The sequence below is a fragment of the Crinia signifera genome, chromosome 8 (assembly GCF_055691185.1).
Source record: "Crinia signifera chromosome 8, ASM5569118v1, whole genome shotgun sequence".
Lineage (NCBI taxonomy): Eukaryota > Metazoa > Chordata > Amphibia > Anura > Myobatrachidae > Crinia > Crinia signifera.
Window position 1 is genome coordinate 171,771,209 of NC_139224.1, and position 12,871 is coordinate 171,784,079.

Below are 12,871 nucleotides of genomic sequence, written 5' to 3' on the forward strand. Positions count from 1 at the left end.
AGGGACTGCCCGGGTAATTTGTCATCGGAGGGGCTGGCCCTTGTTAATTCTGGGAGGATCCCTCTGAAATATCAAGACATTGCCTGGCTCTCCTTCCACGGGAGGCTTTACGTGAGGGGAAACCTGAAGCATAGAAATGCCGATGATCGTGGTTGTCCACGGGAGGAGTGTCTGGGGGAGGAGGAGACTATGGACCATTTCTTGCTCAGGTGTCCCTTCAATGTGGAGGTTTACAAGGGTGTTTCCAGGGCCTTGGGAATCCCGTGCCTTTCGGGGCTCAGTTACCCGGAGTGGGCCTATGGGGCGTTCAAGCATCCGGGTCGGTTTGAGTTATCCACTTTGTTCTTAGTCAGCATAGTTGTTAGATATTTCACATGGAATGCACGGTGTCAGGTATCCATTAGGCAGAAAGTCCTCCCCTGTGTGGTGGTGGTTACTGACATTTTGCACGAGGTGTGGAAATTGAGGGATCTGGAGAGACGCCGGATGGAGGCCGGGAGATGGGCCAGGCTGTGGCGCCATCTTCGGCCCCCTTCAGTGGGCGGCTGACTTATGGTAGTCTCTCTGGCTTGTGGCTTTGCTATCCTTTCACTCCCTTAGATGTGCATTACACAAAATATGCGGTTTTACATATACCTGTAGCACCAGATCATTTCCTCTTGCATGCAGTTGTAAATACCGCATGTAAATAAGTTTGTTGTGTTATGTGATATTGTATGATTCATTATGTTTCCAGCTGATGTATTGTTGTATTATTCATGTGAAAAGCCCGCCTTTCTCTTCTTTTAAATTCTAAGACCGTTGTAAGTGGACTTTATACGGTCTTTTCATGGACAATGTTTTTACGCAAGAAAAGGGGCTCATGTATAATCGCACGTACTCGTTTTTCTGTATGTAATGTTTATGTCTTTCTGTTGCAAGTTCTAAATAAAGAAATATTACCTGTATTAGGGGAGGGTGTGTGACGTCAGCACCAGGCCGGATATACCTGTATTAGGGGAGGGTGTGTGACGTCAGCACCAGGCCGGATATACCTGTATTAGGGGAGGGTGTGACATCAGCACCAGGCCGGATATACCTGTATTAGGGGAGGGTGTGACATCAGTACCGGGCCGTATATACCTGTATTAGGGGAGTGGTGACATGCCCAGTGTAATAATCACTTGATGGGGATCCTGTTACGATTGGTTTGGACTTATACACGCGGGATCTTACTCTAGCAGGATGGCGGCTTACTGTTGCTGAACACTGGGCGAGCAATCCGGTTAGAATGACCCCCATGGACACTGCTCTGTAATAATGGTCAGTTAGTGACCCCACGCACATTGAGACATAATACAAAAATAAATTGATTGTTTAGAAAAGCTTTATTTTAGAAAATATGTTTTATAAAGAGCATTTCGTACAATGTACACAACCCGTTATACAAGCAGAACGCCCGCGTGCGCCCCAAGCTGCACCAATGGGATATAATCATTTATTATAGAAAGCGCTGGTCTGACCGTTCCACACAGCAGAAGCCGGCACAGAGGGGTAACTTACTAAAATGGTATTTCCATTGAAGATGGGATGTTGCCCATAGCAACCAATTAGATTATTTCTGTTATCTTAGAAGGTATCAAATAAATTAGAAGTAGAATCGGATGGGTTGCTATGGACAAATTCAATAGAATGCCCATCTGCGGAAATTTAACCCAGCGACCCTTCATCTCTGCTGCCGTCTTTGGACAGGTATGGGTCACTGGATTGACCCAATTCAGGCCAACATGCATCGGGACGACTACCGAAGTGCAACAGGCCTTAGGTCAACATGAGTTTCACCAGCCCAGTCTAAGGGTTTCAGATTATGAATGTAGTTCCGGCAGGGTCCTCCTGGAACCCATCACTAGAAATAGCCACCGAGCATGGTGGTCCACTCCAGAACCACAGTCCCCTGTCCCTTCCTGTGCATTCACCCAATATGATCGCTAATATCGCGCCCAGATCACATTCATTAATAAATAGGACCCTTATAGGTGCTGTGCTGGGAGAGATTATGCACCCGTCCTGCACTCCTGGCGTCCTCTTCGCGTGTGTGCGTGTGTGTGTGTCTGTATTGTCACCCACAAATCAGGCTTTTCATTTTGAGCAGACCTTTGGAAATCAATGTGCATAGAAAAAATGGGGACTAGGTAAAAACTGGAACCAGATCGGAGCCTGGAATACGGACCGGATTCACTCATCAACTAGGGCAGGGGTGGCCAAACCTGTCCTCAAGATCTACCACCGGTGCATGTTTTCCAGGCAATCTGTGGATCTATAGTAGGAATGAATGCAGCATGTTTTAAAATGTGACAGTTAGTAATGACTACAGCTGTGCACCAGCTAGGTAACCTGGAAAACGTGGACTGTTGGTAGATCTTAAGGACCGGGTTGGCCACCCTTGAACTAGGAGGTAGCTATGACAGTTGTCTCGGGGACATGGGGAAGGAGATATTACTGCCACCGTGTATGGTCCTGACCATTCAGGTTTTCACTACATCCTGGGACCATACAGGGAGGCTGTAGTCACTCCGTCCTGGTGGCAGATATCACAGGCACCCCCACTGGACGGGATACCCCCTCCCGGGCCGGACACTACAAGCTCCGGAATGGCAGGGGTGGATGAAATGGAACCTATGTAGTCCAGCGTTCCAGGGTCTGGTCCAGTTCCATTTTTTTCCAATTCCTGAGAATTCTGTTTGGGATATCCGCAGCTGTTGTGCGGCCACTGACATAGAGGGAACATAAATATTTGTTTGCCACTAGAAATACATAACATTCTTGACCCATTTAAAAAAACAAAATAATTCCGTACATACAATTTGTAACCCGTCTGCTGGTACAATGACCGTATATATATCTCATCATGACCTGTATGATTATACTAAACATTTTGGAGGGCGAGGAGAACCCGCTGTTACACTACTGAGACCATGGATCCCTACCGGCTACTCTGCCCTGCTACGTGTTCTAATTTGCATCAGGGTCCAGCAACAGGTGGAGTCTCTGCAGGTGGCCCGCCTCCACTGTAACGTTATACCGGTACAGAGCATTGTGGTTCCTGCACATCAGCAGCACTCTTGTTGGCGTGTGTCTATAAGGCTTTGGTATAATAATACATACAGACATGTTGGCACGGGGGGATAGTCCTGTTCATCGTAGATGTGACCACCCAGAAATCACTGCTACTTTGGGGGCGCATTGTGCTTGTTCAAAATCTTCATCAGCGATTTATTCATATAAAAGGGTTTTTCAGCAGAACCGTCATTGCGCTCTAGGTCTTCCACTAGGAGTAAAAATGGATAAGTAGTAAGTGACCCAATGACCAGCGACACAAAGCGGGACCCCCAAGGTGACAATCAGGATGTGGCGGAGTCTTGTTACAACACTGTTCATGTCATTTACTGTGTCACTCCTGTAAATGTAATGTAGGCTAGGATATAAACCTATCACCGCTCTCTGTTACTCTGTGCTGCAAGTACTGCCGGCATAGAAATCACGTCTGGTAATGTCTATAAAGTACCCAGCTTACTGAGATAGGAGCTGCCATGTCTCCTGTCCCTGCAACTTACCGTACAGCAGTTACTGTGTATTGCTGAACTGGCCCCCAGTAACCAGTATCCGCTATTGGTTCCGAGAGTCATCGCAACAGTTTTCTTTTGCACCAAAACAGTAGCGAATACACCAGTGGTGGCCAACCCGTGGCTCTTGAGCCTCATGCGGCTCTCCCCCTTGTAAAGTGTGGCTCCTGCTGCCCGCCGCCCACCGTCCGTCCCAGTCCCCCCTGCTGCCGGTTCCCTGAATCCCTTCTCCTTCTGAGGGGAGGAGAGTGCGCATCGCGCATCTCTCCTACCCCTTACTGTGCATCCTTGTGACTGGGCCGTCTGCCAATTAGAGCTCGCGGGCCAGCAGCTAATCAGGAGCCGGCCAGCGAGCTTTGATTGGTGGACGGCCCAGTCACAGGGAAGTGAGGGGGAAGGAGACGCGTGGTGTGCTGTGCTCTCCTCCCCTCGGTGACATCACAGGACTGCAGGGGGACGCCAGACTGTCCTCTCCCCGCCCGGCAGCAGCAGCAACAACGGTGAGTGCTGCTGCTGGGAAATTTTCACTGTGGGGGCATATCAGTTTGTGGCACTTTGGGGGCATACCAGCTTTCTGGCATCGTAGGGGCATACCTGGCACCGTGTGGGGGGCATATGTGTATCTGGCACTATTGGGGGCATATGTATATATGGCACTGCACTATTGGAGGCATATTTGTATCCCACCCACCCAAGGGGTCAAAATAGACTACGCCCCTTTTTTTGGTGCATGCGCCTTCGGCGCGCGCATGATGTCGGCTCTTTAGCTTGACTACCGATATTTTTCGGCTCTTTACCTCTGACCGGTTGGCCACCCCTGGAATACACTATGGGTCTGATTCTGGTTGACTTAGTAAGCTTCGTAGATCGCAGCTTACTGGGTCCCAGAATGCCCGCCCTGCCGAATCGCCGCATCCCCTCGCATGTGTCTGCAGCAGGAGAAATCATTTCATGGTCGGCAGCCATAGAATTACTTCTCCTGGGCTCGCAAATAGTGGAGACTGACTTATATTTGTGGGCGACGGGATGAAGATGGGAGATCATTTGACTTCAGCCGTCTGCCCCGTTGGGTGTTCCCAGCAAACTTACCTACCAGGGAATAGCTGTATCCCCCCCCCCCCCCAAATCTGTATGTTGCTCCGGCAACAATAAAACAGCCAGAACAATACTCCCACCGTAATTACCGCACAAATCAACAGGTTTCTTTTCCAAATATTCAACACATTGTTTTGCAATTTTTCAGATGTTTTGAAACATTAAATACGTCCAGTATTTTATCAGCCATAAATATTTATTTACATCGTCACGTATAAAATACCCCTTTTTTCTCGTTACATTACTTATTTTATTTATTTAACTAGACATTATAAAAACGTACCAATAATTATGTAAAATGGTAGTTATCAAGCTTGCATAAAAATTGTTTGGCAGAACTGCGTCGTTAGAAATGTTTCCGACAGATCTTTTTTTAAGTCATTAAAATCGTCACTTAACAAGATTGACTTCTGGATAATACAGCGATATCCGCGGCATTGCAGTCTCCCCATTTCCTAAGTGCACTTATCATTGCAAGATAAAGTAGCTTGTTCTGGTAAATAGAATCTTCAGGTTTAATTTTAATTCAAGAAAGAAAGAAAAAACGAGTTTTATCGGAGGTTTGTAATGGAAAACACTGCAGCGAAGTTCGGATCTGCGGTTTGGGAGCCACTTTGCGTCACTCTGTATAACGGTCACTAAATCACATCCAAGACCAGTGGCGGCTCCAGAGCGGGGGCTGCAGCACACTTCAAAATTCAAAAAGGGGAGAAACACCAACTGCCAGTGACTCGGTTTGGAATGGCAGTTATTGGCAGTAGGAGTGGTGGGTCTATTTGAATTTTCACCTGTGCTGCAGCCCTACCCCTGGATCTGCCACTGCCCGAGACACAATTTGTTCACATAAGTAACAACAAACACAAACAATAGATTATTATTCAGAAGTAAAAAAAAAAACCTTATAAGGGTTTTACAGAAATATTTTAAATAGTGGAGTGATGAATACTGTCGCACTAGTGGAAGCGTGACATAGAAGGGTCTCAGTGCAACCTCTGAGTACACAGTTTGTGATGTTGTGTAAAATGAAAGGTTACTGAACTCTGCATTGAGATTTGGGTTTCATAATGGTAACACAGAATGTACCGATGTCAATAAATGTGTAAATGAAAAAAAAAGAAAACGTTCCTACCATAAACTAATGCTGTGTGCCTAGGTACCCTGGTGTGCCACGTGGGCAGGGTCGGAGTGGCAACAGAAGCCACAGGGGAAGATCCACAATGGACCACGCATGGCGGAGAGAAGAGGGTGATAGATTGGTGGTGTGGGTGTGTTACGGGGTAGAAGGTGGCAGGCTGGCGATGTGGATGTGTAAGGGGGCAACTTTTTGGAACTGTTCCCAAAGCTACTTTAAATTCCCAATCTGCCCATACGCGGGAACCTCCGATTGGTGGTCCAGGCCCAAATCAAATTATTTTTGGCAAAAGTGATAGACAAACCCAGTGATGGCATTATTCTGACACACACAATTTACTTACATGAATATCTGTTTCCGAATGTATCAATAAAATACTTTAATCCTAGGGGGTGTTGTGAAAAGATGCTGATACACTAGGGCGCGGTCATTCAGGAATGTTTGGGAACCACAGCGTTAATGATTACATTCCCAATGACAGTCCGGGGCCAATGGGAATATTTGTTATTTTGTACAAGGGGCCACTGCGGCGCTATGCCAGTTGCTGCGTACAGTGGTGCCCGCCTTTTTCTGCCACATTGTACGACGGGCATGGCAGCGTGGGCAGCAGTTACCAGTTCATAGTAGTTGCTGAATTAAGCGTGGCATTCCCACTATTATAGTTCCAGGTACAGTGAGGATTTGTATTACACAAATATTGGTGAAATGATGGTAACAATATTACCCAGTCTAGGGGCAGCTACCTCTCAGACTGGATACACTATGCAGATAGCAATATATCCCCATCTCCACTGTTATTTCCCGCTCCAGGGCCCCCGCTTATTATCCTGCGCGGAAGTTATTGGTGTTAAATACATTCATATAGAACAAAATGGATGAAATCAGCCTAGAGAGCTGGCAAATGAGCATCTAACAGTGTTAACAGACAGCGGAGATGAGTTCCGGGGCGGTTCCTACATGCCAACCAAATCCTGCACTGAGGGATAATATAAAATGATACCGGGTATCCGGAATCTGAAACCGTTTACTATACAGCTCCGTCTGTCCTGATGGCATACATTATAATGGTAACCGCGGTGACAAGAGGGCACACTGCCCTCTAGTGCCAGCCCCACATTCTGCAACCTGAGGGAGGATATATAGCTCGCCACATTGGCACAAGCACCCTTGGTCACCTTAGCGTCGTCTAACATGCAGTTCTAGTTGTCCAGGAGGGACAGAGTTTGCATATATGGGGGTGTTACTGTATTTTGCCTTTATTTCGAGCATGCCTGGGCAATTCAGGTCGGTGCCAAAGGTGCCAGGATTATCCGCCCCGGGGGGTGGTGGCAGGTATGCTGCCGATGTGTTATAACATCAGAAAATAATATATAACTAGTTACCAACCCGTCAAAATGACAGAATAACATAATCGTCAGTATCGGTGGCTGCTTGCGCCATCTATTGGCCACCAATGCGTAAAACCCTTGAATCTCCCCATAGAGGTGAGGAGCAATAGACCATAGCTCATAGGGTAACATCCTGTGGCTACTGTAACACAACCATACAAAGCGGCCATTGATCAATCTTAGTGTTTGCATCCGACCGGGGAATACTGAAAATGCTCCATCCGTGAAGTGCAAATATCTCTTAGCACCAAGTGTTCAGATAAAGTCAAGTTTGCGAAGCCAAATCTCACTTAGTAAAGTAAAATACCAAAGAAAAGCAAAGAAAGCAATATATGGCCAATAATATCAATGTACCATTTATGTCAAGTAGTTCTTCTATGAAAAGTGAACGGTTGTTAGGTATAAAAAGAATACTATACAGAAACCAGCTTTATAAAAATATTAAAACCTCAAAAGCAGTTTTAGGAAAAGCTATATATTGACATTGATCCTGTTCGTAGGCACTAAAATGTCATCTTCTGTTTGTACGATATACTGTACATTTCCCAACTCAAGGACTTTCCTCAACAGGTCTCCATTCAGTCTTCAACTTGAAGGATCTAACTTCGATGTTCTAATGGGAGGACATCCTCACTCAAAGAGGTCTCCCTGACAAGGAGGTCCTCAATAATGGATTTTACTCGTCTCCTTACGAGCAGGTCTTTCCTGCATCCTTCTGCTAGGACTACGTCCCAACTAAACAGCTATAAAAGAAGATCCCAACACAACCGCTCCCTCACCGATGGCTGCAAGCTCAAGAGCTTGGACACCACAAGGTCATTATTCCATGCCTTGACCGGTAGGTCCTTGTCTCGTTGCCCAAGAAAACAATCCTCATGATCATCTGAGATATTATCTGTGGACTTCAGAAATCATAATGAAACCAAATCTTCTGTCTAACCCTTCGTGTACCTCTTCGAAGCTTAGTTATTGGGTTAAAGGTGCATTTGTTAGGAAAAACCATTGCTATGAAATTTAGCGCTTTGACTTCTTAGAGACAAGTTCCTTTTTGCCCAGAATCCTATGCAGCTCTGGCGACATGAAGTAAGGTTTGGATGCAGATCCGTTATTCCTCTCTAGATCTTCGCCTAAACGCCAGAGTTGCAGCGGCAAGATGCAGGACAGAGAGAGAGCGAGAGAGAGGGAGAGAGAGAGAGAGAGAGAGAGGGAGAGAGAGAGAGAGAGAGAGAGAGAGAGAGGGAGGGAGGGAGAGAAAAGCAGAAAAATCAGTGGCATACTTTTACACCCCGTACAGACAGCGGCTCGGTGGACCAATAACGTTGAGCGACACTTTAGCAGTTTCGATACAACTTTGTAGCTGCAACGGTTTGAACCACATCAAATGCACCAATGCTTATGGTCACTATGTCTGTGGGGAATCGGGACATCTGTCAGAATGAACTTAGGTCTACAGTCATTAGGTCGACCCCACTAGGTCGACTGGCAGGAAGGTCGACCTGACTTAAGGTCGACATGGGCCAAGGTCGACATGACTTAAGGTCGAATTTGCATAAAGGTCGACATGAGGAAGGTCGACTGGTCATAAGGTCAACATGGGTTTTTCACTGGTTTTTGATCCGAATGTCGACACAGTCGACATGGACACAGTTGGCAATGAGAATCGGACCCTCGCATCGCTCGCTTCGCTCGCAATGCTTCGGGCACGGTGCCTCGCTGCGCTCGGCACTATTTTATTCTCCCACCTCGCCCTAGTCGGTACATGTCGGCTCAAAAAACAGTGAAAAACCCATGTCGACCTTATGACCAGTCGACCTTCCTCATGTCGACCTTTATGCAAATTCGACCTTAAGTCATGTCGACCTTGGCCCATGTCGACCTTAAGTCAGGTCGACCTTCCTGCCAGTCGACCTAGTGGGGTCGACCTAATGACTGTAGACCTAAGTTCATTCTAATAGATGACCGCATCCCGTCTGTGGGGGAGATGTGTCAAACCGGGAGAGATTTGGTGCTGACCAATCAGTTCCTAACTGCCACGTTACAGGATGGGATTGAAATATGACAGCTACGTGTTGATTGGTTTGTAAATCTCACCAAGACTTGATAACGCTCTCCCCGTGTCTGTACATTCATTTCTTACAAATAGAGGAACCCCAAGTATAAAGATCATACACATAGGCTGAAAGATAAGTTCAGGAAAACAGGGAATGCAAATGAAGAAGCAAAACTGCGACAGTGACAATGATATATATAAATATATTAAGATTTTTGTGCCCCGGATCAGGGCGCTTGCTGAGGGTCATATAATGCTACAGCTTCTAAAAATGTTTAAAGTATTTGCATTATTCACCTTGTATCACATCTATATTGCATCTGAATCTCCATACAAAACATTCATCAACTTAACTTGACAGCTCTTTGTTATTCAGTCGCACTGTCCTTTGTTACATTTCATGATATACTCGGGATTCAAACCCATCCCCTGTGGCTTTGCAGTCAAACATTCTGGCCCTTATTCAGATCTGATCGCAGTACAAATTTGTTCTCAAAATCAGCAAAGCCATGTGTACTGCAGGGGGCAGATGTAACAGGTGCAGAGAGAGTTTAGTCCTGCCGATGTCTAGCGCCATATAGCGTATAGACACTAGATATAGGAGCACCCATATATACCGCACATTACAGTATATGGCGCTCTGGGGCACTATCTCACTGCAATACATTTGTTGTGTAACACAGGCAGAGTCCGACAATGAGGTGACAGTAATCTCCCCATTAGATGGAATACTTACAGAAACACAGGAAAAGGGTGTCGACGCACATCGCGTAGACGCTGAAGAATCCGTGAGCTATGAGATAGGATCCGATGATCACCGTCTGTGGGTTACAGGAGAGAGGATGAGTCAGACGTTATAACGTGTATTTAAGCTGGGATTATTACCCTCACTTCTAGAACGCTGGCATATCCCACGGCAACTACAGGAACAAAGAGTCCTATGTACTAAGCCTTGGAGAGAGATAAAGTACCAGCGCACCAGCTCCTAACTGTCATTTTACTAACACAGCCGTTAACATGGAAGCTCAGCGCTGGTTGGCCATCCCCTTTATCTCTGTGCACTTTAGCTCTCTCCAAAGTTTAGTACATAGACCCCTAGGCGTCACAAAGTAAGACAAAGAGGTAAGAGGGCCATTATACTAATATAGATCCCAGTATACTGGTATTCTGCATTCTCGGTCCCTCATACTGTGACATGGGGGGGTCCGCACCCTTCCCACAGCCGGACATGGGGGGGTCCGCAGCCTTCCCACAGCCGGACATGGGGGGGTCCGCACCCTTCCCACAGCCGGACATGGGGGGGTCCGCAGCCTTCCCACAGCCGGACATGGGGGGGTCCGCACCCTTCCCACAGCCGGACATGGGGGGGTCCGCACCCTCCCCACAGCCGGACATGGGGGGGTTCGCACCCTTCCCACAGCCGGACATGGGGGGGTCCGCACCCTTCCCACAGCCGGACATGGGGGGGTCCGCACCCTTCCCACAGCCGGACATGGGGGGTTCGCACCCTTCCCACAGCCGGACATGGGGGGGTCCACACCCTTCCCACAGCGAACACATCCGGATAAGCACAACGTATCAGGTGCACCCCAAAGCTGCTATCCTAGGGAAATGCTCTGAACGTTCACGTGGCCGATAACAAAGGACAATAGCCCATCACAAGCTACATTAGAAGTGGCCATACAATGTCAATGAGTTTTAGCGGTACTAGTTTTCTAGCATGGCCCCAGCGATTTTAATTGCAGGCATCGGGACCTAAAAAAATTGCGTTGATCGCATCGCATGCAACCAAAACGCATGCGATGCGATCAACGCGATTTTTACATTGGGACCAATGTAAAATGCACCCCAGACCCCAATGTTTATTGCATACCCCCCCTAATAGGTGAAATGGCCCCCCATAGTTAACGACACCCAGTATTGACGCCAACCGGTACGCGTCCTCCGACCTGTTCATACCCCCACTATCCACGTCGGCGTGGAGTTGATTTTATAAAGTGTGGCGAGCGCAGCGAGCCACCGAACCCGAAGCGTGGCGAGCGCAGCAAGCCCAGCGAGGGGACGCGCATTACTTCACAGGTATTACGCGTCCCCTCACAGGGCTCGCTGCGCTCACCACACTTTATAAAATCAACTCCACGCCGACGTGGATAGTGGGGTTATGAAAAGGTCGGTGGACGCGTACCGCCGCCCCTCGCCACGCTTCGGGTTAGCGTCAATACTGGGGTGGCGTTAACAATGGGGGGCCATTTCACATGTAAAATACCCATTAGGGTGGCTATACAATAAAAAATCGGGGCCATTGGCCCTTTTAATATTGTCCCCTATGTAAAATCGTGTTGATTGCGTCGGTCGCATCGCATGCCATTATAATGGTATGCAATGGTCGCGATCAGTGCGATTTTTTTATTGACGGGGAAAAAAGTCTAAAAATAGCAAAATATTGGGTCGGTGCCGTCAATCGCATACCTTAAGTTACCTTAACTTAAGGTATGCGATTACCCACGACGGGCTCCGTGCTAGGAAACAAGTACCGTTTTAGCTCTTTCATTGTTTATTTATAAAGGCTACTAAATATTTATTCACAAATCGCATTGTTTTATTGGTTTGGAGGCCCAAATAAGGGAATGCATGGGTTATTAAGGAATATTAAATGTTCCCAATGACTGTAAATACAATTAATGGCCTCATGGGTCAGATATTATGATTTCAAATCAATTCATTATAAATGATTTGTCTAACCTCTTATTTCAGCGATATTTATGGTATTAGACCATGACATAGTTATTTCAGTGGAATAAGCTGCCGTCATATACAGCGTTCATGAAATGGATACAGTCATTTACATTACCCATATTTTACACTTAACATACAATATACAATTTATGCATGAGAACATTGTCAGCTCCTGCGCCACCTTGTGCTCCACAGTAGTACTGCACCTTAGTCCCGTAACAGCTGTGATGCAGGAGAACGCATGCTAAATCTGAGGACTAACACTGCACTGATATCATTGCAACCAATTACCTTATATATCTCTATCTAATGCAATGTCGGCAGCAAGCAAAGCCAAAAAAGCACATAGCTGGGTAAAACCATGCTGCACTGCAGGTGGGGCAGATGTTACGTGTGCAGAGAGATAGATTTAGGTGGGGTGTGTTCAAACTGAAATCTAAATTGCCGTGTAAGAATAAAGCTTTCTAACACGTGTGGGCTACATGCAGAAGCAGCCAGTATTTACCCTTCATAGAGAAATATTCGGCCCACCCAAATATAAATCTCTCTGTATACGTAAACCCACAAAAGTGGCCGATTCGGACATACGCAAAGTGTCCGTATCTGCGACTTTTCACACGGTCATCTATGGGTGGACACAGCATAGATACGCATTTCGGGGGATTTGCAGGCAATTCCCAGTAGTGCAGGTGTCAGTGCCGGATCTCCTTTTGCGGCGAAATAGGTGTTATTTGGTGTCAACGGGGCATTCGCACTTTATACGCAGAGGGTATCCGATTCCACGTGTCAACAGTCATTAGATCAACAAAATAAAATAATGGTCAAATGGTCAACACAACATATAGTGGAATTTTTAAGTTTTTTAAAA

The 12,871-nt window shown here is 46.8% G+C and overlaps 1 protein-coding gene across 3 annotated transcripts in view; it reads right to left on the reverse strand.

Annotated features, from left to right (window-relative positions):
• Positions 1-1,348: 1,348 nt before the first annotated feature.
• Positions 1,349-12,871, reverse strand: part of SLC44A5 (solute carrier family 44 member 5) — a 131,541-nt gene continuing 120,018 nt past the window's right edge. For 2 of the 3 annotated variants that reach the window (XM_083157780.1, XM_083157779.1), the window contains exons 21-22: positions 10,004-10,088; positions 4,020-8,344 (exon numbers count right to left, since the gene is read on the reverse strand). In XM_083157780.1, coding sequence (XP_083013906.1) covers positions 8,232-8,344; positions 10,004-10,088 — 198 coding nt within the window. In that variant the 3' untranslated portion in view covers positions 4,020-8,231. Of the gene's footprint in view, positions 3,308-4,019; positions 8,345-10,003; positions 10,089-12,871 lie in introns of those variants that run through there. The other variant, XM_083157781.1, reaches the window with a different exon arrangement.